At 54.0% G+C, this 26,390-nt stretch overlaps 1 protein-coding gene across 3 annotated transcripts in view; it reads right to left on the reverse strand.

Annotated features, from left to right (window-relative positions):
* The window catches only part of ZNF423 (zinc finger protein 423), a 345,848-nt gene that overhangs the window by 130,193 nt on the left and 189,265 nt on the right, over positions 1 to 26,390 (reverse strand). For all 3 annotated transcript variants that reach the window (NM_001101893.1, XM_059876574.1, XM_015475722.3), the window contains 2 exon segments: positions 6,824 to 6,908; positions 16,594 to 19,808. In NM_001101893.1, coding sequence (NP_001095363.1) covers positions 6,824 to 6,908; positions 16,594 to 19,808 — 3,300 coding nt within the window.

The raw sequence follows: 26,390 nt of genomic DNA on the forward strand, positions 1-26,390 counted from the left end.
TCCTTTGAGCTTCTATATCTTAGACTTTGTGACATGATTTTACCTTATCCTTTTAAGTTATCACCTCCCTAACTTGGTTAGAGGTTCCTCACTGAGGATGTCAATCATGTTTATTGAACAGAGGTTACTATTCCGAGAAAACCTCACCTACAGGTTTCTTAAAAAAGAATAAAATCTATGAAAATGAGATGCTTGTGCTCACTCAGCTGTGTCCAGCTGTTTGTGGCCCCATGGACTGCACCCCGCCAGGCTCCTCTGCCCATGGGATTCTCCAGGCAAAAATACTGGAGTGGGTTGCCGTTTCCTACTCCAGGGGATTTTTCCCAACCCAGGGACTGAACGTGCATCTGTGTGCCTCCTGCACTGCAGGCAGATACTTTACCACTGTGCCACCTGAGATGAGAAAACTCACTATTTTAAAATTCAGAACTGATGGATTCTTCAGGGACCAAGTACTTGATCAACAGCCTCCTTAAACTGACCAATGGGATTCAAAATCAGGGAAACTGAGTCCTCATCTACAGGGGCTGTTAAGGAGGGAAGTGACTGTGCTCTACTTGGGAGATGAAGAAGGAAGAGAAAGAGGGGGAGGGGAGGGGGAGGGGAGGAGATGAAGGGGAGGGGGGAGGGGAAGGGAGGAAAGAACTGGATTATAGGCTCTTTGCACAAGCTTGTTATCCTGACAGAACAGTCCCGGAACTTGAAACGTGATCTCTGGGGGCAGAGGGAGACAGTTTTATCACATATTAAGGTTAGACAGATGTTTTGGGTCTGGTGTTACCCGAATGAAAAGCACCAGAAAACAGCTAGCACAGCCCCACTCAGCAACATGTGTTCCCAACAGAAAGTCAACAGGAACCGTTTTTTCCTTTTCCTTTTCACGTGTTTTTCTCCTCAGTTATATTTGAGAGTTTTTGTATTTTCCTGGCGTGAGGGTGAAATGCTGATTTCCACACCAGCCTTTCCTTCCTCTCGAAAAACGCTGCAGGCCAGGTCTTCCGCAAGGCAACAGCCGCAGAAAGAGGGGGTACCCTGTCTGCAAGGTGGCTTTCAGGATGTCTTCTGGGATATGCTTCTGAAGACAAAAAGGCAGAAAGCCTCTCTCCCTCTCTCTCTCTCTCTCTCTCTCTCTCTCTCTCACACACACACACACACACACACACACACGCATACCCCGAGCAGACCCCTCCCCTCCAGGTGCTTTGTCAGGGAGGACAGACAAGGACCACCTGACCAGCATGGGGGGCGTTTTGAAGACCTGAGCAGGAGGTGGGAGAGGCTAATTTTCCAAATGCTGCCCCCCTGCCCCGCCTCATTTCTTCACAGCAAAGCCCAGGCCTTAAGAGGCACCCAGGGAAAGAGGCTGACGTGACCAAGAAAATAACGTCTTCAGAATGACTAATGCCCCACCGGGACAGGCCAGCTCTGGCCTGGCTGCCTGCCAGAGGGTCCACAGCCACTTTTCAAGGACACGGAGGGCAAACGTCCCTGACAAGGTTCCCCGAGGACCGTCCCTTCCCAGCCCGGCCCCTCCTCAGGGCTCCCCCCAGGGGCCCATGAAGCCCTGAGTTAGGACATCAGGGCCCAGAGGCTGAGTCACTCCCCTGGGGCCAACCTGGGTCATAGCAAGTTCGCTATTTCAAGGACAAGTTCTCAGACCCTCGTCCAGCCATCAGCCCGAGAGGAACTGAGAGAGAGGTTTGCAAGCAGACGAGGAGAGGGCAAGAGGACCAGCCTCTGGGCCTCTGAGGTCCCGCGTGCCCCAGGCCCCCTGGGGCCGTGCACGTCATGTCCTTGCACATACTTGTCTAACACACATGGGGAGACACTCATCTGTCCCCGGCCACGGGGCTGCCTGTCTCTGGGCCAGGCCCCCCACAAGCCCTCCTCAGCTCTCCCCTCAGCAGGCCCCAGGGAGCCCAAGCAGGGCCTCCTGCAGAGCCATTTTTCCAGGGGGGAGGCAATCCTTCCAGAGTGTGGGGTGAGGGTGGGAAGGGGGTCGCTGATTGGCGGGTGGGGGGGGGGTCGGGTGCAGTGGGAGGTGGGGAAGGGACGGACCCTCCAGGAGGCCGCAGATCAGAGCAGTAGACTGCTCCAAGGTTTTGATGTACTGGGGGAGGGGGTGTCTAAAACCATTTCAAAAGCTGGAGGAAGCCCAGAGAAGGGGGCCTCATTCTCTGTGGGGAGGGGGGATTTCAAAGGAGACCCTGCCGCTGAAAGGTTTCAAAAGACCCTCGCCTTTCTATCAGCTCCAAATCACTCCCTCGCCAGCAGCCGCCAGGAGAGGGGTGCTGGGAAAATGTTTCCAAGGAGACGTGTCCCTGGGTCATCATAACTCCCAGGGTCTGGAGGCTGCAAAGTCACGATGCGGCCCCCCGCTATAAAAAGGCCAGTTTAGCGTCCCCCGGGGGCGGGCTCCTGCAGTCCAGGTCCCCGGGGAGTCCTGCCTCAGAACCCCTGTGCCCCGAGTTGATGAGAAGGCCACCGAGCTGAACAGCATCACGTCTATCTGCCGAGTCCCCTTGGTGCCACTAAGGGGGCTTTTACCCCCGCTGGCTCCAGGCAGCCACTCTGGGCTCGGGTCATTTAGCAGGGGGAAGCTGTCCACAGGGACACTGGGCAGTTTTTACCAGCTCTGCCGTGCCAGCCCCCACCCAGGGTTCCTGGGCCTGCTTCTCTTCCATTCACACCTCCCACTGTCACCCCCACCACCTTCCCCAAGCCACCAGGGCCCACAGGCCCACAGCACAAGCCAAATGGATGTCCTATGGCCTGCCTTCTCTCCCTGCCTCATTCCCTGACCCCTGGACCAGACCAGGCAGGTCTCTGTTTTTGCATAACAAGTTTATTTTTTTTTAAGGCATAGAGACAATAATAAACAAAGTAAACACTCCATCAGATCTTAACTTCTGCCAAGTATTATCTGTGTTAGAATCATTCCATTAAGTTCCAGTCTCCAGACATCTTAAATTCAATATTCGTCATCTTCATCAGAGTCTATTACTTTTCTTCTGCTGAATTTTACTGTTGTTTTCTGTTTGGTGGCTTGCTTTTTCAAGGATTTCACTAAACCTTGTTCCAATACCTTTCCACGCAGTTGACCATACCGTGCTGCCTCATTCCACGTTCTCCCCCCTGAGCCTCCCTAAAGCACCCAGCTGCTCTAGGCCACACTCTGCTCCAAAACCTTCAGTGGCTCCCTAGTGGGTAAGCCCAAGGTCACACATTCATGTGTCTACAGGAACCAGGCAGGGACACAGATGAACAAAGTGTCTCCTCAAATCACAATAGGGTCTGGGAGGCCCAGGGGAGCCTGAGAACACACAGTCCCAGTACTGCCCAGCTCGTGTGGGAATGTGGGCCCTGTCTGACACCTCTTTGGGGTTCAGCAGAAATCAAATAAAGCATCTGCCAAGGGGTCCCCAGATTTGGGGCTCCCAAATCCAAATCCCTTAATCTGGCCTTAAGGTCCTCCATGGTCCAGCCCCACACCACCTCCCCACCTTCACTGCCCACAAGGCTACCACATGCAATGCCTCCATCCTGGCCAGGTCAGGGTCCCCCGTCCCCAGTCACCTCCTCTGCTCCTGTCTCTGAGCTCCACTCACCCAGGGTCCTCCCCCAGATGTTGCTCCCCACCTTCTCAGCCTAACAACACCCATCCTTCAAGGACCTGCCTCCTTGTTACAATCAGCTCTCCGAGGGCCCTGCTCTCTCTGACTGTCCTTCCCTGCCAAGGCTGCTGCCCCTGCCAGCGATGGCCCTAAACCACAGAGAAAACTCCTCTTCATCCTTCAAAACCCAGGCCTTCCTGACGGACCTATTTGGACCCAGCAGCCCCTGTTCTGGGAGCATCAACCTCATTGCACAGTGCTTACTTGGACACCCATCAGCCTCTCCCATGGGCAGAGGGTAGGGCTGTGTCTCTCCCACCACAGGCCCTGGTGGGGGAGCCATGCACAGTGGAGAGAGACTGGCTTTTATGGAGACCCTGGCTCTGCTATTTCCTGGGTAGAAGAACTTGGGAAAGCCATTAACCCTCCTCTGTGAGGTATAGAACTAGCAGCTACATAGAGTAGCCGGCCTGTGGTAGGCTCAGTACACGGCAGCTGTGTGCGCCCTCACCCAGGTGACGTCCCTCCACCCCACAGGGTGTGCACTGTGAGGGCTTCGGCAGGACGCTGGGAGGTCTCTGAGGGCACAACCCAAGTCCCCTTCACCCTCTGTCACCTACAGGGACCACCCCAGGTCTCCACGTGCAGCGGGTGCTTGCTGTTCCTTGATGGACGGAGATGACGAGGCCAGTGAAGGGCGGACAGGTGGGGAGGGCCGGACAGAATAAGAAGAGGTACCACCCGGCACCAGAGGTGTGGCGCCAGCGGGGTCCTAGCCCGTTCCTCATGGCCATGAGCCAAGGCCCTGCCTGTGAGACGTTGTGCAGTTGCATAAACGTCTTGCCCAGACGCTTGGGCTCTGAGACCAATAGCTCCTTGCTGCCGACTCCCAGGCCCCCAACCTCCACGTGGCCTGAGAACAGCCCCGCTCACGGCACTGCACAGGCTCAGGGGAGGGGCCCTGTCCAGCCACTTCCTTAGCCGGAGCCCCGCCCCCGGCTCGCACAAAGACCCAGGTGCCAATCAAGCCCCCCTCTCCCATGAATGCCAATCAAGCCCTCCCCTCACATCTCTCACCACTCCAGTGAGGCGCCGGCCCTCGCCTTCCATCTGAGGACACTGCAGCTCCCCAGCTCTGCGCGGAAAGGATAGGTGGAAAAGAGAGAGGAGCAGGGAGAAACACCTTTGAAACCACTGTGGTCCAATTAGCCAGCCTCTCGCCCTTCGTGCTTACAAACAGGAGCACACATTAACACCTGCTACAAAAGCAAACATTTTGAGATATCTTCATCTTCACCTCCCCGACACCGCAGTGAAAGCGCTCTCTGCAGCCTGTGACTGACAGGGCGGTTTCCTTCCTCTGCTTCAGCGGGGGGACTTTCAAACAGAAGAAACTAAAAAGTCAGCAGTCTCCCTGTCAGGCCGAACTCCCAGGGCCCTACCTGCCACCCCTGTGCTCCTCATGTCCCCTCATCATTGAGGGAGCCCCACCAGGCACCCAGTTAGGGTCAGCACCTTCAGGACACCTGCCCCGAGTCAGTCACTGGGATGCTAGGCATCCAAACTCACGGACCCTGGCAGGGACACACTACAGAAGGACCTTTGCCGTGGTTCTTGGTATGTACAACGCACATGATGGCACAGACATGCAGCTCTCACAGGCTGGGGTGAGAGCAAGACTTCATATGACCACTTTGCAAATGTATTTGTCTGTATCTACTGAAAGAGTACCCACTCACATCCTATGACTCCCCAGTCTGAGTCCAAGAATATTCCCATTGAAACTGCATGTACATGTTCACCAATGACTCGCACAAGAATGTTCACACCAGCACACTATGTAAAATAATCCCACAAGGGAAACGACCCAAATGCCCATTAGGATGTGTATCAAGAATAGATAAACGGTAATGTGTTCACACGATAGAACAGCATCCACTAGTGAGAAAATCCAATCACAGTCAATAATATGAACAAGTAAAAGTCACCAGACACAAATGAGCAGAGACTGTGTGATCTCATTTATATAAAATGCAAAACCACCCCAAGTGACCTCTGCTGTTAGACAACAGGATGGTGACACCCTTTTGTTGGGGGAAGGACCTGGAGAGGGTCGAGCGGGGGGCTTTCCGAGACTGGGGAATGGTCTGTTTCTTTACCTGGGTGTTGGTTACCCTGGAGTGCTCTGTTTGTGAGGATCCACTGAGCTGGACATTTAAATGGACTTTTTTTTTTAAACACCAAAAACATTGTATTTGTATTGGGGTATAGCAGATTAACAATGTTGTGATAGTTATAGGTGAAGAGCGTGAAGGAGACTTTTTTTTAACTATGAGATCAAGGGTTTTGGAAAAAAGTACTCAGTTGGCATGGCTGTCGTTAAAACTTTAATGAAAAGATATCAGAGGCAGAAAAGTGGAAAGGAAGTAAGGGTCAGGATGCTCAACCCAGGACGGACCTCTCACCACTCAGACTGTGGAGGTCTTGGCAAAGGTGATCACGCTTCCACCAAAGACCCAGAGCACCAAAACTCCAGGAGCTCCCAAGGCCATTACTGCCAAACCCATGCCCTGGGCCAGCCCTGTGCACCAGAAATTGCTATGCCCTCTTAAAGCTGTGCCCTCCCAGCTGCCAGCAAGACCACACCCACCCACAGAAGACAAGGAAGACCTCAAAGCTTTCCTCCATCCCTTGGGCCAAGTGGGAACACAATGGGACCTTGGATGCTCCCTTTTAAAAAAGGCTGAATTTTCCAAAGTCCAAGACTGCTTGAAGAGGAATAGAAAAAGTAGCGAAATAACTTTGTAAGCATTCTGTTTTGACAATGTGCCTGAGGAACTGCCTGCGTTTGGTGGGGAAATGTGAGCCGTTAAATCTGTTCAATGTCATGACGTACACAATTGAAGCACGATTGCCCCTGAGTGCCTGACAACTGGAAAGCACTTTGATTCAGAAATGGAGGGAAATTTGTGCTGAGAAATGGGAGAGATTGTCAAAAGTTTGATTCTAATGTGAACAGAGTCGCGAAAAGAGGGTCCGGATGGAGAAAGTGCTCCAGCTCTGACATTTTTAGTCTCATTTGAAATGTCTCAGCAGTAGCAGCAGTGACGCCATCCTTTGAGCTAAAAGCCAGAAAAATGATGACCGGACCCGCACATTTCAGCCCTGAGGGGTGGCCGCAGCCCAGGTGGGAGGAAACGTGCTCTTACCAATCATGTGGTTGGCAACGTGGATTTGGATCTCTCTCTCATTCTCGAAGGTCATCTGGCACTTGATGCACTGGTATGTCTTTTTCTGCATGGAAACCAAAAGGAAAGGAGTTAGACAGTCAGGATGCAGAACAGAGCAGAAAGCAAAAGTTCCTGGAGGTCACAGCTCAAGACTGCCTAGAATGGCTCTGACCTGCTCCCAGGTTTCTCCAGGCCATTATCTTCCCACCTGCCTCTGACTCCAGCTCTGCGAGTCAGCCTCGCAGAGGGAAAGGGCTGACAAGCTCCATTTGAAGGAAGCTGCTTCTCTGCTGGCCCTGGGGAAACTGAACCATCCCAAAGTGAGGGCACACAGGAAGAACCATGGAACTGAAGCTGAGTCAGGCTGATCTGCCTGAAGCATGATCAGATTCACCTACTCATCTCCCACCCATCTATGCTTGCTGCATCCACTGCACAGATCCACAGACCTGTTCATCTGTCTACCCATCACCTGTCCATCAACCTACCCTCGATCTACCCACTGATCCATCTACACACACCCATACATTCATCTAGCTGTCCAGCCACCCATCCATCCATCTACCTAACCTGCCTACCCGTCCATCCATTAAACACACATACATAGGTCCATGAATCAAGGCAAACTGGAAGTGGTCAAACATGAGATGGCAAGAGTGAATGTCGACATTCTAGGAATCAGCGAACTCAAATGGACTGGAATGGGTGAATTTAACTCAGATGACCATTATATCTACTACTGCAGGCAGGAATCCCTCAGAAGAAATGGAGTAGCCATCATGGTCAACAAAAGAGTCCGAAATGCGGTACTTGTATGCAATCTCAAAAACGACAGAATGATCTCTGTTCGTTTCCAAGGCAAACCATTCAATATCACAGTAATCCAAGTCTATGCCCCAACCAGTAATGCTGAAGAAGCTGAAGTTGAACGGTTCTATGAAGACCTACAAGACCTTTTAGAACTAACACCCAAAAAAGATGTCCTTTTCATTATAGGGGACTGGAATGCAAAAGTAGGAAGTCAAGAAACACTTGGAGTAACAGGCAAATTTGGCCTTGGAATACGGAATGAAGCGGGGCAAAGGCTAATAGAGTTTTGCCAAGAAAATGCACTGGTCATAACAAACACCCTCTTCCAACAACACAAGAGAAGACTCTATACATGGACATCACCAGATGGTCAACACCAAAATCAGATTGATTATATTCTTTGCAGCCAAAGATGGAGAAGCTCTATACAGTCAGCAAAAACAAGACCAGGAGCTGACTGTGGCTCAGACCATGAACTCCTTATTACCAAATTCAGACTTAAATTGAAGAAAGTAGGGAAAACCACTAGACCATTCAGGTATGACCTAAATCAAATCCCTTATGATTATACAGTGGAAGTGAGAAATAGATTTAAGGGCCTAGATCTGATAGAGTGCCTGATGAACTATGGAATGAGGTTCGTGACATTGTACAGGAGACAGGGATGAAGACCATCCCCATGGAAAAGAAATGCAAAAAAGCAAAATGGCTGTCTGGGGAGGCCTTACAAATAGCTGTGAAAAGAAGAGAAGCGAAAAGCAAAGGAGAAAAGGAAAGATATAAGCATCTGAATGCAGAGTTCCAAAGAATAGCAAGAAGAGATAAGAAAACCTTCCTCAGCAACCAATGCAAAGAAATAGAGGAAAACAACAGAATGGGAAAGACTAGAGATCTCTTCAAGAAAATTAAGAGATACCAAGGGGGCATTTCATGCAAAGACGGGCTCGATAAAGGACAGAAATGGTATGGACCTAACAGAAGCAGAAGATATTAAGAAGAGATGGCAAGAACACACAGAAGAACTGTACAAAAAAGATCTTCACGACCCAGATAGTCACGATGGTGTGATCACTCATCTAGAGCCAGACATCCTGGAATGTGAAGTCAAGTGGGCCTTAGAAAGCATCACTACGAACAAAGCTAGTGGAGGTGATGGAATTCCAGTTGAGCTCTTTCAAATCCTGAAAGATGATGCAGTGAAAGTGCTGCACTCAATATGCCAGCAAATTTGGAAAACTCAGCAGTGGCCACAGGACTGGAAAAGGTCAGTTTTCATTCCAAGCCCAAAGAAAGGCAATGCCAAAGAATGCTCACACTACCGCACAACTGCACTCATCTCACACGCTAGTAAAGTAATGCTCAAAATTCTCCAAGCCAGGCTTCAGCAACACGTGAACCGTGAACTTCCTGATGTTCAAGCTGGTTTTAGAAAAGGCAGAGGAACCAGAAATCAAATTACCAACATCTGCTGGATCACGGAAAAAGCAAGAGAGTTCCAGAAAAACATCTATTTCTGCTTTATTGACTATGCCAAAGCCTTTGACTGTGTGCATCACAATAAACTGTGGAAAATTCTGAAAGAGATGGGAATACCAGACCACCTGACCTGCCTCTTGAGATATCTGTATGCAGGTCAGGAAGCAGCAGTTAGAACTGGCCATGGAACAACAGACTGGTTCCAAATAGAAAAAGGAGTACATCAAGGCTGTATATTATCACCCTGCTTATTTAACTTATATGCAGAGTACATCATGAGAAACACTAGACTGGAAGAAACACAAGCTGGAATCAAGAGTGCCGGGAGAAATATCAATAACCTCAGATATGCAGATGACACCACCCTTAGGACAGAAAGTGAAGAGGAACTCAAAAGCCTCTTGATGAAAGTTAAAGTGGAGAGTGAAAAAGTTGGCTTAAAGCTCAACATTCAGAAAACTAAGATCATGGCATCTGGTCCCGTCACTTCATGGGAAACAGATGGGGAAACAGTGTCAGACTTTATTTTTCTGGGCTCCAAAATCACTGCAGATGGTGACTGCAGCCATGAAATTAAAAGATGCTTACTCCTTGGAAGGAAAGTTATGTCCAACCTAGATAGCATATTCAAAAGCAGAGACATTACTTTGCCAACAAAGGTCCGTCTAGTCAAGGCTATGGTTTTTCCTGTGGTCATGTATGGATGTGAGAGTTGGACTGTGAAGAAGGCTGAGCACCGAAGAATTCATGCTTTTGAACTGTGGTGTTGGAAAAGACTCGTGAGAGTCCCTTGGACTGCAAGGAGATCCAACCAGTCCATTCTGAAGGAGATCAGCCCTAGGATTTCTTTGGAGGGAATGATGCTGAAGCTGAAACTCCAGTACTTTGGCCACCTCATGCAAAGAGTTGATTCATTGGAAAAGACTCTGATGCTGGGAGGGACTGGGGGCAGGAGGAGAAGGGGACGGCAGAGGATGAGATGGCTGGATGGCATCACTGACTCGATGGACATGAGTTTGAGTGAACTCCGGGAGTTGGTGATGGACAGGGAGGCCTGGCGTGCTGCGATTCATGGGGTGGCAAAGAGTTGGACACAACTGAGTGACTGAACTGAACTGAACTGACATATACCCATACACCCATTCATTTATCTATCCGTCCATCCATCTATCCATCAATCTACCCATTCTTTCACCTACCTATCCAATTTACCCATTTATCCATCTACACACACACACACACACTCACACACATCCACGCATCCATCCATCTATGCACCCATGTCCCTTTGCATCTAACTAAGTACCTGCCCTAAGAACCAAGTGGACAACCAGCGAGAGTGCTCCCATCAGCTCTGACACTCAAGGATGACTGAAGAATTCCTCACCTGCCCTAGACACATAAGGCCCCACGTCATCCCAGAGCTGGCTTCCACACACGGGGAGCTATGACCAAGTACTTTTGTGGGGAGGGGGCAGAAAAATGGAGAACATAAAAAGTTTCAAAGCTTCTTGAAGACTGGTTCCAAAAAGTGGAGCTCCACAGTATGAAACTAGCCCACTGTGGACACAGATGGTGTTGTTCTTAACTGGGGGGAAGGGATGTAACTGTGGGTTTCTATGAAGGGAGAGGAATTCACAGCATCCAAGTTTTCTGAAGACCACTTTGTGTCCTGGAATAATGGGGCCTCCCTTGACCTCTGGAAAAGAAGGCAAGACTGGATGTTTCAGTTGAGCACTGAGGCCCATCCCTCAATGATAGGGCCAGGGTGAACCACCAGGGGGCTCAGTTGTCTCAGCCCCACCTGAACTTGCCTGGTCTCACCTCTGGGACTTTGTCTATGCTGTTTCCTCCATCAGAATATCCTCTCCATCCTCAAGGTCTCTGTTCAAATGTCACCTCTTCTGAGAAGCCCTCTCTTCCCAACCCAGAGTGAGTTTAGGGTCTGCCCAGGCCCCTGAGTTAGTGCTGAAACCACCTAGTTGAGCCCCAAAGAGTTTGCCATGGCCAATTGATTTGTCTGCTTCCCACTGCACCATGAGAACCCAAGGGCCAGAATATGTTCTGTTCACCTCTGAGGTCCCAGCAAAGACCAAGCGCTTTGGGAAGAATTTTTGAGCAGATGGGCAAAGTTGCAAAATAATATGTGCCAAGCCCTCTATTAGGGCAGAAGGGATAAAGAGAAGCCATCCCTCGGTAACTAGGGATCCTGGACCCCCATTACCCTGCACAGGGCCCCGCCCAGTGAGCATCTAATAAGCACTGAACTTTCATCATGACTCTCAACTGCCGAGAGGCTGTTGAACAGATGAACGGAGAACCAACTGGAAGAGCTGGTGCTGGGAGCTTCAGGCTCTGGGCAGGGTCCCTGCTCAGGCTGCAGGACCCCCGCTGATGAGACCAGAGGGCCCTGCCCTAGGTGTTTCCGGAGAACTAGGCGTTCAGCATGTCCTTGGAGCAGCCATAGTGCTGGTCCCAGAAGCAGGCATTCAGCACAGACACACCCCGGGAAGATGGGTGAGTCTGGAGGTGGAGGGGACGGAACTTGGGAGTCAGTCTCACAATGGGCAGAGGAGATTTCAAGCCAGGAGAGACAGCAGGGACTGAGGACTTCCAAGGGGCACACCCTGCCATGGCTCAACTCCTGGTCTGTGCTCACAGAAAAGAAGGACCCCGAGTTTCTCCACCATCAGAATCATTCATCCCCTCACATACGTGTCCCCCACCACTCTGTCTAGCCCGTTTAAGAGTCCTTGATGCTTAATGAATGATTGAATGAATGAATGAGTGAATGAACAAGTAAATGCAAGGATGAAGCACAGCGCAGGAAGCTCCATGCCAAAGAAGCCCAGAGGAGACTGCTGGACAAGGAACATGGTGCCCCCGCCTCCTGGCTAGAAGTTTCTGGAAGCCACAGCCATGGCTGGTCCAAAAGTGCTGTTCCTCTTCAAGGAAGTGAGTGAAGTGGGTTCACTGGGCTTGACAGATAAGTCACCAGGAGCCTGAGCAGGACAAGAGGGTACCCCCCAAATGTCCCCCAACCATATGGCCACCCCTTGGTGTCAGGAAAAGGAATGGACCCTGCCTTGTGGGGAAGCAGACTCCTGGGGATGCCCAAGGGAGGGATCACAGGAACTGCTGACCAAAGGGCCTGGGCGTTCACACAAACACACAGGCCCCTGCACACACACACACACGCACACACACACACACACACGACCTGTATGCACAGGCATAGACACGCGTGTGAGGACATACACATATACTTGCAAGTATCCTACACACCTCATTCCAACTCACCACCAACACACAAGACCTTCATGGATACACCCACAGGTTACACACACCAACTCGCTCCCTGTAACATGGACACATAAGTGCAACACCCTCAGAGAAGTGGAAACATCGTCATGGACCCCAAGTTCGCACAGCGTCCCCAGTGACACACCGGCTTTCAGTTCTCTCCCTGGACCCTCACAGTCACACCCACCACTCCCAAATGCACCCACAGATGCAAAAGCAGCTCATGGCACAAGGGTGTACACCAGCCCTCACAAACACGCAGGTAGACACATAGGTACACACACTCACACTCACAGGCATACACACACCTGTCCACAAAAGGGCTCACCAGCACCAACACCCAGTAAGGCTCACTACATAGTCAGTTGTCCCCACAGATGGCCCTTCCAGCCAAGCACATGAGGTCAGGGATGCCCAGGGTCCATCATGCAGCTGGTGGGGCAATGTGGTCCTCTGGGCTGGAGAGAACCGATCAGGACTCTCCCTCCTGCTGCAACCCCGGCTGGCCCTCCATCCTCACCTCAACACCTTCTCCTGGCCCGTCTCCCTTTCTCTATCCCTGAAAGACCCCATCTTCTCTGGAGCCTCAGCTCCCACCAGGAGATGTAAGCACAGAAAGGTAGAACTTGGCATTCAAAGTGCCTCCTCTGACATAAACCCGTTCCGCAGGGCCCAGCCCAGGAGAACCGGAGCTGAGCCCTGGGACCTTGGCCAGGGCTGCCTCCCCTCGCGTGGCCCCGAGCAACCTCAGAGGGGCCCAGGGCAGGAAGAGCACACACCCGGGGATGTGGAGACAGGAGAGGAGCAGGAAGGAGAGGGCAGAGACAGCCACTGCTGCTGAATTCCCTGATCATGACTGCAGCCCAAGCTTACTGAGCACCTACTGTGTGCAGGCACTGTTTATTCTGAATACTCACAATGACTCTGCAAGCTCCCCTTCAGGGATGGAGAAAGCAGAATTTCAAGCGCTGATAAGCAGTGGCAAGGGGATTCGACCCCATGCAGGCACCCTCTGGAGCCACTGTCTGGGCTGCCTTCCTAGCTCCATGCCCCAGACCACCCCAGACAGTCTTGATCGGGGTGACAGAAAGCTGTCACCTGGACAAGCCCCTGAACCCAGCTGTCTGTTTGCCCTGCAGTAAGGTATAGCAAGTGAGCACCCAGTCTAGCCCCCCACCCTGAGCAGCATGAGGCACTGTGGCGATCTCATGAGTTGATGAGGGCCGGGGTCTGCCCACAAGGGGCTAGAGCTGGGGCGATGTTGTTATTACCCATAAATAGAGGGGGAGGCAGAAACCTCAGTGCTTCACGCTCCAGCCGACAGCAGCCTCAGCCCCACGGGAACCCAGTCCTCAGAGAGCCGGTTGCTATGGATACACTCCCGAGGGTCCCAGCCTGCCAGCCCCCAAGCCCCTGTACAGCCCCCAGAGTCTGCTCTCACATGCGTGAGTCCTGGGGGAGAGAGGGGTGGGCGAGCAGACAGCTGGGCCCCTGCCCCCAGGCGTGCCCAGGCAGGGGGCAAGGCCCCAGAGGCTATGCCTCTGCTGGGGAGGTGCCCAGGCTTTGTCTAACTCCTTTCTGCAAATGGCCCATCTGCCCAGGCCTCTGGACGTGAATGTCAGCTCCCTCCTCTCTCACAAGCCAGGGACAGGAATAGGAAGCCCGGCCAGGCTCCCTGTAAACAAGCCCCCTCAGGTTTGAAGTCCTGCACTGCCTCGCACAGCTGCTCACCCCTGGGTATGTGGCTCTACCTTTCTAAGCCTGGGCCCCCTCTTTGCCAAAGCAAAGGTCGCAGCAAAGGTCCAGGGTGTTGCCAGGAAAACAATATAAGAGTGGGTGCTCACACAGTAGGGGCTTTACGAAGTGGTGCTAGATACTGGGCACAGAGCAGAGACTGGGAAGGAGGAGGCTGCAATAGCCAAAGGCTTTGAGGGGGCTAGAGGCAGCCCCGTGACCAACAGAGTGTGGGCAGGAATGGAGCGGGGAGCACCTGGAACAGGACAAGCCCGGCCCTGCCACACTGTCCCACCACCTGTGCACTGGGCTGACCACCCCGAACCCCAACCTTGCAACCAGGATGGGCTCCAGAGGTGCTGGCTGGAGGCCTGTCAAGAGCTCAGGCTGGGGTGCCACACTCTCCCCAGGATCAACCCCCATCTCTGCCTCTTGAAATCGAGGGGCTCATAGCAAACTACCTAACAGTTCCTTGCCTCCTTTTCCTCATCTGGAGAGTGAGTATTATAAGGAATAAATAGATAGAAAGTTCCTGGCACATCCTTATTCCTCAATCAGTGTGAGCTGTGATTATAAACGAGAAAATCATAAGTGATGGTTACTACGTGCCCAGCACGTCTTGACTCATTTAATCCCAGGGCAAAACACAAAGGTTAGCACAGGGAACATTCACAGTATTTGACACTGAGGAGGAATAGGCACCAGCTAGCCAGAGCAGCGGAGAAGGCGATGGCACCCCACTCCAGTACTCTTGCCTGGAAAATCCCATGGACGGAGGAGCCTGGTAGGCTGCAGTCCATGGGGTCGCTAAGAGTCGGACACGACTGAGCGACTTCACTTTCACTTTTCACTTTCACACACTGGAGAAGGAAATGGCAACCCACTCCAGTGTTCTTGCCTGGAGAATCTCAGGGATGGGAGAGCCTGGTGGGCTGCCATCTATGGGGTCGCACAGAGTTGGACACGACTGAAGTGACTTAGCAGCAGCAGCGGCGGCGGCCAGAGCAGATGCTGGTTAAGAAACAGAACAGCCCCCAGGTCCCTCCCAGGTGATGCTGGCTTTGGAGACAGACACCACCAAGACTACGATGACTACTACCACTGTACTGTTATTACCATTTCCCTCTGGCTTTACCCAGGTGGCGCTAGTGGTAAAGAACACTTCTGCCAGTGCAGGAGACAAAAGAGACCCGGGTTTGATCCCTGGGTCGGGAAGATTCCCCAGGGGAGGGTATGGCAACCCGCTCCAGTATTCTTGTCTGGAGAATCCCATAGACAAGAGGAGCCTGGTGGGCTACGGTCCATAGGATCACAAAGAGTCGTACCCGACTGAGGCAACTTAGCATGTACTGGCTTACAGGTGAGACAGAGGCCCAAAGAGGTCAAATCACAGATGGGGAGGCAGGCCCTCTGCCTCCAGGGCTGAAACTCCAATCCACCCACACTGGCCAGTCAGAAAGCTGAGGCATGGGGGAACAGAGCTGGGCAGCTGTGAGTGCACTGTGCTCAGGACCCCTGAAGGGTGACCCAGTGGATCCTTACCGAGTGGCCTCGCTCAGTCCAAAGGCCTTGAGAAAGTGGTCCATCTCTGACTCTCCTTGGCTGCCAGGTACCCCAGAAATAATGGGTGCTCAGGACAAATTCAATCAATCAATCCACTCTGAAAGGAGCTCTCTGCTCCAGGCAGGCATCTGAGAGGCCTCAGGCCCCTGGTGTCAGACAGAGCAGGCCTGGGGACTCCCATCAAGTCTGTGTTATCTGTTTCCAGACCGAGGAGGTGCCAAGCCGATCTCGGGGGCATCTGTCCCTCGAGGGCCACTGCTGGCGCCACTGGCAGGGAGGTGGGCTTTGGGAAAGGACCACCCGCCAGGGGTGCCCCTGGAAGACAGGGATGTTTGTAAAGGTGTTCACTGCAGGATCAGACGGGGGCCTGGGACTCTGGGATTTTGCTGGGGGTGGGAGTAGTGGGGAGAGAGTGAGAGAGAAGGAGGGCTGGAGAGGCTGAAGGGGGAATCCGCAGTGGGCCCCTTAAGGAGTCTCCTGTCCAGCTTCCCTGCCCAGCGAGCTGCAGGGTCTGAACTCACTGTGTCAACCCTTCACCTACACTATGCCACGGGTCCCCCACAACAATTCTATGACATTGAGACAATTATTATTCCCATTTTACAGAAGAGCACTTGGCAAATGAGACCCAGGGTGATACATGCCATGTGCCGCTGGAAGGGAGATGGCATGCACTGGGATCTGAACTCGGAGCTTACTGCGATCATCAGATGTGCTTAACCGCTGGAGGAGAACCCTGCTTCTCCGGTCCGCGACTAGAAGGGAAACGCAGAGCTCGACAAGCGGCCTCTTGTGGGCATGCGCGGAGCCCCATGGAGCGGGGGTGGGGCAGGCTGGGGCAGGCTGGGGAGGGCTGTACTTACCCGGGGCACTGGCGACGTCTGGGCGCCTTTCCGGGGCCCACTGGTCTCCGGGGTGAGGTCACGGTGGTCCACCTGCATGTGGCTCTCCAGGTCCTCCGCGCTCTCAAACTTGACGCTGCACTCGGGGCAGCGGAGGCCGGCGCAGGGCCGGTCTGCAGGCTCGGGCGGGGCCAGGCCGCCCACCTGTCCATTGGCGCTGCGGGCCATGCAGCCGGCACAGAGGCCGTAGGGGAGCCCGTTGACGTCGAGCTTCACCAGGTCCTGCTTGCTGCGAAACTCTTTGAGGCATAGGGCACACTTGTAGAGCTTCTGCAGCCCCTGACCGTTGGGGGAGGACGCGGCCGAGCTGCCCGCCAGCTTCTGCATGTGGAAGGTGCCGTGGATCTTGAGCTCGAGCGTGGAGGTGACCGTCTGCATGCAGACCACGCAGCGGAAGCCCGTGAGGGAGTTGCGCAGGTCGGGGTGCATCTGGCAGTGCTCGATGAACTCCTCCTCGCTCTGCAGAGGCATCTTGCAGATGCGGCAGGTGCCCGTGTCCAGGCTCTTGCTGTGGGTCACCTTGTGCTCGGTGAGCGTCAGCAGCGAGGGGAAACGCTCGCCGCAGATGGGGCACATGTAGTGCTTGGCGGGGCCCCGGTGGGTCTGCAGGTGCTCCCGGAGCCCGTTCTCCGAGAAGAAAGTCCGCGAGCACACGTTGCACTTGTGGCTGCCCTTGATGAACTCGGCCTTCTTCCGCGAGCCGTCGTCCTCGCCCGGCCGGATGTTGTGGTCCCGTAGCCGGTGGTTCTGCAGCAGCACCTCCATGGTGTAGGCCGCCCCGCAGATGTCGCAGCCGTACATGGGCTCCGACGCGTCCACGTCATCCTCACTCGCCTCGTGGCTGTTGGGCGCCTCGGGGTTCTTCAGCAGCACGCCCGGCAGGTCGGCCGGCTCGGCCTTCTTGGCGGCGGCGGGGGGCACCCCGTTGGCCGTGCCGTTCTCGGCCGCCGCGTCAAACACACAGTGCTTCTCCCGCAGGTGCTTCTCCAGCAGGATGATGGCGTGGAAGGCCTTGCTGCAGAACTTGCAGTTGTACTTCTTGCTGTGCGTGGTGATGTGGCACTGCAGCTCCACCTCGGTGCTGAAGGTCTCCCCGCAGAAGATGCACTTGTGGGCCCTGGCCGGGTTGCCCAGGTGGCTGTGCTTGACGTGCACCTGCAGGTCGGCCTCCTTGCGGAAGTCCCAGTTGCAGGCCGTGCAGCGGAACATCTTCTTCTCGTTGCTGTGCTTCACCGCCAGATGCACCTGGATGGACACCTTGGAGTCGAAGACCTCCTGACACAGGGTGCAGTGGTAGAGCACGAAGGTGTGCATGTCCAGCAGGTGCTTCTGCAGGTCGTCCACCGAGGAGAACTGCTTGTCGCAGCTCTCGCACACGTAGTGGGTGGACGTGGTCATGTAGTGCACGGTCAGGTGCTGCAGCAGGGACTCCTGCGAGTCGAAGTCCTCCTTGCACTGGGGGCACGCCTGCTTCCGCAGCAGCAGCTCCAGGTGCAGCTTCAGGTGGGTCTGGAAGCTCTCAAAGTTGGAGAACTTGAGGTCACACTGGTTGCACGGGTACTCGCCGTTGGAGATGGAGTTGGCGCTCGCCGAGAGCCGCTGCCGCTTCGGGGAAGACACCTCCACATCCGACGAGACCGGGCTCTGTTCCGCCTTGGACTTCTTACTGTGGGCCAGCGGGATGTTCTTGTGGTTCTCCTTGATGTGCTTGGTGAGCTTCAGGATGGAGCCGAAGATGGGAGAGTTGGTGCAGTAGGGGCAGGAGTAGACCTCCATGAAGGACTGCGTGGGCTGCACGACCGGGGACTCCAGCTTGGCGCTGCCCACACTGCAGTGGGCCTGCTGGATGTGCTCCGTGAGGGAGGACTCGGTCAGGAAGCCCATGGAGCACTGGTTGCAGAAGAAGGCGTTGTTGCCGTCGGGCGGGTTGGCGTTGGGGCCGCAGTGGGAGACCCGGATGTGCTCCTGCAGGCTGTTGATGTCGGCAAACATTTCGGGGCAGTAGTTGCAGTGGAAGGCGGAGATGCTGCCAAACTGCATTACGGGGTATGCGTGGTTCTTGTGCAGCTTGCGGACGTGCTCGTTGAGGTTGTAGAGGGTGGGCATGGAGTCCAGGCAGATCTGACACGTGTGGCTCTGCTGCGGCTTATCTGCGTGGATGGTCTTCAGGTGGATCTCCAGCACGGCCAGGCTGTTGAAGTCCCGCTTGGAGCAGTAGGGGCAGCTGTACACCACCTTGGACCAGCCCTGCCCGTCATCCCGCATCTTCTTCTGGCCCCGCAGCGGCTTCAAGGTGGAGTCCGGGGTGGAGCCTCGCTCCACGGAGGCGCTGGAGTCCGGTGTGGCGCTGCTCATAGAGGCCACGCTGCCCAGCACGGGGTCGGGGCTGACACTGTGGTTGCTGGAATCGGGCTGCCGGTGGCTGTCCAGGTGGCAGTAGACGCCCTCCACAGAGGAGAACTGCTCGGGGCACATGGGGCACTTGTGTTTCTGGTTGGCGTGGGCTTGGTGGATGTGGGCGAGCAGCGCGTTCTCGTCGACAAAGACCTCGGGGCAGTGGATGCACTGCAGGTCGGCCTTCTCAGAGAGCTGGGGGTGGCGGGTGAGCACGTGCTTCTCCAGCTCCTCGGTCTGGCTGAACGTGTCCTCACAGTAGTCGCACATGAAGTCGTCCTTCTTGGCCTCCTTCTCCGACTTGGCCAGGTGCTCCTTGTTCTTCTTGTGTGCCTGCATGTGGCTCTGCAGCGAGCTGGTGGAGGAGAAGCCGCGCTTGCAGACCGTGCACTTGAAGGGCTTGCTGGAGCTGTGGGTCTTCAGGTGGATCTTGAGGTGGTCGCTGCGGGAGAAGGCCGCCTCGCACTCGTGACAGTGGTACTTCTTGTCGCCCGTGTGCAGCTTGATGTGCCGGTCGCGGCTCCTCTTGTGCTTGAAGAGGCGGCTGCAGTAGGTGCACTTGAACGGCAGCTTGTCGCTGTGGATCTGCTCGTGCCTCTTCAAGTAGCTCAGGCGGATGAAGGACTTGTCGCAGAACTGGCAAGGGTACGGCAGGCCCGTGCCCCCTTCCTCCTCACCCAGGCCCAGGTCACACCCATCTCCGATCATCTGCGTGGGTGACGCAACATCCTTACTGGAGGGAGACGAGGCCACCCAGGAGAGTTGTGGGTCGTCGTCACCATCTGCGGGGGGTGAGGGGGTGGAAGGCAGAAAGGAGATTAGAGGCAATTCCCAGGGCCGCGAGAAACAAGGACGGAGCCAGCTTTTCGACAGCTCGCGGGCTGAGGCTGTGCAGCTGGCCAACTGCTACGGGGGAGTGGGAGGAGGGAGTCTGAGGGGGCGGGCAGGAAGCATGTGGACATGTGGGCCTTCCAATCTGCTGAGGGGGTGGCAGAGGGGCGGCAGGGTTCGGAGGGGAGGTGCCTTTCCCCTCTGCAACACCTGCCCGGGCCTCGCTGAATGTGGTAACCACCCCGCAACAGGAGCTGCGGTCTCAGCCACTTCCCTGACGGGGAGGGTGGGCAGGGGGCTGGGAAAAAAGTCACCAGACATGACCTCACAGACCATCAGGCCAAAAGGAGGTAAGTCAGTCCCATCACCTGATCCAGACATGGGGCTTGACTCCCCCCTGCAGCCTGTAGCTTGGGTGGGAAACCCCACTGGGTGCGATGGGTGTGGGCAAAACTTTACAAGAAAGTAAAATGCATTTTTAGTGAATTCAGCCTTGCTACATCCCATGGGGAAGGGGGACTGATAGAGATGGGACTGCTGCTTCAGGTGCACACGGACATAAGAGGCGCAAGGGCCTCAGGCCCAAGGGACAAGCAGGGGCAGGGGACTTGGGAAGGATCCGAGGGGCTCCCAGCTCAAATCACCCCAAGGGTGGTGGTCTTCTTTGTTCCCCTCCACCCCTGGATCTTCCCCACGTCCACTCAGAACCCCAGGAGATGGCCCGAAGGGGCAGTGATCAGAGCTGGGGCCAGGACCCAGATGGCCTCAGAGCTCAGAGCCTCATGGGCCCTTAAATCCACTGGGGCAGTGCAGGGGGCAGCGGGGTGGGGGGTGGGTAGGTCGTGGGTGGGGCTTTGCACAAACAACTGGTGTGGCCCACCCTCCCCAGGGACAGGGGCCCCCCACCCCCTGCCTTGGCTGGCCAGGCCAGCCTCAGAGGAAAACGAAACCAACTAGGGATTGGCCGTTTCTGGAAAAAACAAAGGCACACTGGACCCAGCAACTTAAACCAGTGAAGTTTCCTGAGAAGCGGCGGGGGTTGAACCAAAGCAGCCTGAGCAGGGAGTGAGTTCCGTGGCTCAGGTTTCGTGTTGGGTGGATTTAAGACTTAATAATGAATGAAAGGGACCTCAGGCTGCTACAGACAGGAGAGAGACAAATGAAAGCTCTGATTCGGCTGCACTGACCTTGCTCTTCTAACCCCGAGGAAAGAGACCACTGTCCCGCCTCTCCAGCCCCCAGCCAGCCTGGTTGAGTCTTCAGAAAAGCCCTCACAGATGTAACCCAGAAATTCTTGGCTAGAGGCAGCCCAGATCCTCTAGAAGGGAAAGGCAGGGGACCTCACTCCCAGGCTGGGCAAGTACCACTCACACGCCTGCACACACACACACACACACACAGTCATACACACCATCACAAACACAACCATACAATCACGTACTGTCTCTCTCATATGCACACACGTCCATTCCTACATTATCACATCCACGTACACACACAGGCTTGAACATACACACACACTCACCTGCAGACACAAACACACACACCATCATGGAGGCACGTGGCTCAGACCGGGGGTACTGCAACCCCAGGCTCTCACAACTGCCAGTCCCAAGACTTGAAAAGACAACAAGGCCTGCTGGAGGGTCTTCCAGGGCCCCTCAGAGCTGGCTCTAAGCCTGCTCCTAGGCCCCACCCCCACCCTGGTGCCCGCCCGGGGCCCTTGGCTCCGGCCCCGTGAAGATGTGCTTGACCCCAGCTGGCATGACTGGCAGAGCTCTGCCTGGAAGGATGCTGCTCTCGGAAGCTCCTGGCCTGGAGTCCCGATCTCCCTGCAGTCTCCCCACCCCCGAAACCCAGTCACCCAACCCAGTGTGGGGTGCCTCCCAGAATGAGGGACCCACTCCCCTGGGGGCCTCATGTTACAGGGCCTTTGGACAAGAAGGACCCAGCACTGCCGAATCCTTGGATTAGATGTGGCAAGAGGCGCCCCAGCCCCTGCCTGGTAATTCCTGGCTCTTTCCAGCTGGCTCCTCGGGGTGCAGACAAAGGGACTCAAGGGAGGAGATGGCTGGAGCTGGGGCAGCTGGGGGACCCATTCGCCCCTGCCCCCTGGTCGGGCTCCACTGGCTTTTTTATTATTTTGATGTCTCAGTTCAGACTCGTGCAAACTGCCATGGAGCCTTTCCTGTATGCATCACTAAAGGCTGTCTCCAGCACAGAAGTGGTGGGGACCAAGGCCCCTCCCACTGGACAGACAAGGAAACTGAGGCACAGCCACGTGAGCCCCCCCCCAGGGAAGAACAGTGCCAGGCCTGTCCACTGTCAGGGCCCTTGACACAGGTCAATCGTGCAAGACACCTGCATAGGTGAGACTGAGAGAGGGGGCTCCATGACAAGCTCCCAAGCAGTCACGGTCTGACTCTTCTTTGAGCCCGACAGGGCCATTGGGATGGCCCACTGTCTGCATTGTGGGGAGGGGCCCCCGAGGCCCAGGAGGCATCAAAGCTGGCTGACAAGTGGAGGATCCAGGCTCAAAAGCCAGCCGGTTCATGGGTGAGGAGAGCAAGGAAGACACCTGACCCGAAAGACCAAGCCTGCACACGCCTTTCATTCACATTGTCCAAGGATGAGAGCAGACACCTGCACTTGAGCCCTGCTCCTGCGTTCACCTGTCACCCCACGAGCGCTCCTCTAAACTCTTAAGTCAGCTCACACAGCTGAAACAGAGATGCGCTGTGAGGGGTGGCTGAGAAAATTTAACGTGAAGAAGCACTCTTATTCCATTCACATGAACTATCCAGACCAGGCCCATCTGTAGAGACAGAAAGCAGATTAGTGATTGCCTGAGGCCAGAGGAGGGAGCAGGGACTGACTGCAAATGGGCAAGAGGCGTCCTTCAGAGATCATGGAAATGCCTGCGAGCTGGACTGCGGTGAGGGCTGCACAGCTCTGTGAATTTACTAAACGTCACTGAACTGCTCACTTAAAACAAGGGAGTGCTACGGTATGCAAATTACACTTCAATAAAGCTGATAAACAAAAGCGCTATTTGGCCAATAATCATAATTAGCACTAATGAGTACCACTAGCGCTAATAAAATTAGCAGCTACGTTTAGTGAGCATGTCCCGAGTGCCAGCACTGTGCTAAGTGCTTCTATTACCGCAATTAATACTCTCCTTTCATCCTCCCATCGGTAACATCCCATTTTTGAGATGAGGAGGCTGAGACTCAGAGAGGTGAGGAACTTGCCTTCAGTCACACAGCCAGAAGCCCCAGCAGTGTGTGGCCAGGATCTCGGGGTCTACTCTCCCCTGCACCCCCTCATCCACCCAGTCTTTGAGAAGGAGGGTCAACCTGCCCCAGCACCACAGCCCCCTGAGGTTCATCACGGGGCTGCCCAGCTGGCTTTATTTTTCTGTAAACAAGTCTCAAAACTACAGCAAAGCACATTATTTTGGGAGCAACAAACTGAGCAACTGCTGAGATTATAATCATCTGAATTGAAATAAGGCTCCTTAAACTGAAAAGGCCCAATCAGGGGAAATGGGCATGTTGACAAATAAAAGACCCAACTCAGATTGCCCTGTTCAAAGCCTTTTACTCTCACAACATTTAACCTTGGCTGCTGCCATCCGTCCCATCCCTCCAGATGCATTTTGTGTGAGGGGCACTTAGCTTACTGTTCTAGGAGCAGGCTGGAGAGAGGGCCAGGGCCAGCGCACTCAGGATGGATGCGTAGGGGAGGGGTTGGCAGAAGGGGGTTCTTACAGCAGCCAGGCTCCCCTCGTGCTGTTAGTCATCACACAAATGGAACCAGTGCAGCACATGCCCTTGGGCAGACTACAGAAAGGGAAGGGGTGCAGAGACGGGGTGAAGGCAATCCCAAGACCCCCTTCAGCTTGAACGTTTCAGAACTCAGGGAGAAGGTAGATTCAAGGAAAGACCAGCTGTACCAGCCACCTTTTCATTTCCAAGTCAGTGCTTTGATAGATTCTATTATGTGCCAGGCATTCCTTTAACTCATTCAGTCCTCTCAATAGCCCAACGAGATAGGTACTACTCTTATTATTTCCCTGTTCATAAGAAAACTGAGGCACAGAGAGGCTGAGTAACTTACCTAAAGCCACACAGCTTGCAGGCAGGACAGCCAGGGTTCAAACCTAGTTAGTCGGTTCTGAGTCGGTGCTTTCACCCACCAGGCTGTGTGTGTGTGCTCAGTCACTCGGTTGTGTCCGACTCTTTGATCCACCATGCTACCCTGCTTCTATCTTTTGGGAGAGGGTATGGTCACAGCGGAAGATCAAGAGGGAAACCCAGTGACTAATATCAGATCCTCGGCTTCCCCTTTTCACCTAGAGTAAGTACAGCTAAAGAAACAGAACAAAAATGAGTATAAAAATCACTTTCAAAAAGGAAATTGCAGTCATTTAAAAATGACTAATCCTCAAAAAGGGCTGATAGGAAATGGGTTATATGGGTCTTCTGCTGTCGGCTGCAGGAAGAGAACAAAAATAAGCATAAAAGTGGGGAGAAACTTCGATAAAAACTGAATTAGGTAGTAAAAAGAACATTAACTGGGCTTCAGGATATATCAGCGGAAGAAGAGGCGGGCGACCCCAAGCTCACGTGGCCACACTGGGTCAATTCTGCGGGCTGAGTCTGCAGCCTTGACAACATGGCCTCAGACACACCTGGACTGGGTGGAGTCAAGTGGCCACCACCCAGGATAGCTGGGACCCGCAGCTCCATGCGCTTCCTGTCACAGAGAATAAAGGTCGGAGCTGCAGAAGAAGTCTGGGATGCCAGAGAGAAGTAGCTAGCCCACGAGAGTTTACAGAAAGGGGCCCTTCCTGCAGCGAGGGGCACAGGTTAGGAAGGTGGTGGGGGGAGCCGTCCATCACTGAAGCTCTGCACGAGGAATAGATGGCTCTGAAAAGAACACTGAAGGGCTTGCTGCCGTGGGCGCGAAAGTGAAAACAGCTGATGCCCAGGCAGCTCCAGGTTTTCTAGGACATTCCTGGAATGGGCAGTTCCGTTCAGGTGAATAAACATGCCCGCCAGGCTCCCGAGGGGAAAAAAGCTGAGCAGCCCCAGGAGTGAAGTTCCCACCAGATCCACCAGTGCCCCCAGTACAGGGGACTGTGCTGGGGGCTGCCCTGGACGCTGCCCCGTGGAGAGTCCAGGGTGCACACAGAAGGTGGACTGGCGCCTGTGGGAGACGCACTGGGGCAGAGGAAAGAACACTGGACATAGAGTCCAGTGAGAGACGTGGGACAAGAGTGCCTGCCCTGCTCCTTACCTCTTACCAGGTGGCAAAGCTGGCCATCCATCCCAGAACACTCCTTGACTCAACTACATGCACGCACGTAGAATCAACATCAGTGCAAGGGGGAGGGGAGGCAAGAGGAAGTGAATGGGCCATCGCTCGTCTTACCTCCCAGGTGGGGAGATAGAGGCCACAAGGCAGGAGCAGACAGATCCAGGACTAAACTCACAAAAACCACTGTAGTTACTGTTTATGGAGTATTTCGTATAAACCAGACACTCTGCCAGCATTTTCTCATTTGGTTTTGACAACATCACTATGAGACAGGCGCTATTATTACATCTCCTTCTTTATAACTTGCAAACTGAGGCTCCAGGAAGGAAAGAAACTTTCTGAGCACACGGAGTTAGCAAGTAGCAAATGTACCACTACCTCCACCCCAAAGCCACTCACTAACTGTTAGACTACGCTGCCTCTCCAGGCCCAGTTCGGAGCCCGCCCCACTGCAGAAGCTGCTTGGTGCCAAGCACTGTAACTCAAGGAGAGCCACGAAGAGCTCTCACACTTTACAAGCTCACCTGCCACAAAGATGTGTCCCAAAGCAGGCAAAGTCAGCGGTGGATCACCAGAAGCTGGCTCTGATGCCAAGCACCACTGAATGTGGCTGCCCTCCTTTTTAAAAATATTTACTTGGCTGAGTCAGGTCTTCGTTGCAGCATGTGGGATCTTTAGTTGCATTATGTCGGATTTAGTTCCCTCACCGCGGGTAGAACCCGGGACCCCAGCATTGGGAGCATGGAGTCTTAGCCACTGGACGACACGTAGTGGTCCCTGTAGCCACTGGAAGTCCCTTGTAGCTGGCCTCTTGCCTCACTTGGTGGCAGATACAGCAGGATGCTCAAACAGTCTGGGCAAAACCCATCTGTGAGATTGTAGTAGGCAGAATAATACTCCCCCCTCTCCACAAAATGTTGATGTCCTAATCCCCAGAAACTATGAATATGTTATATTATATGGCAAAGGTGAATTAAGGTTGTAGATAGAATTAAGATCGCTAATTAGATGACCTTCAGATAGAGAGATTATGCTGAATTATCTGGGAGGGCCCAATGTAATGACAAGGGTCCTTAATGCAGAAGAGGGAGGCAAAAGAGGAGGTCAGAGTGATACAACTGTTGGCTTTGAAGATGGAAGGGGGCCACAAGCCAAGGAATGCCGGCAGCCTCTAAAAATGGAAAAAGCATGAAAACAGATTCTCTCCA

Source organism: Bos taurus, chromosome 18 (genome assembly GCF_002263795.3).
Source record: "Bos taurus isolate L1 Dominette 01449 registration number 42190680 breed Hereford chromosome 18, ARS-UCD2.0, whole genome shotgun sequence".
Lineage (NCBI taxonomy): Eukaryota > Metazoa > Chordata > Mammalia > Artiodactyla > Bovidae > Bos > Bos taurus.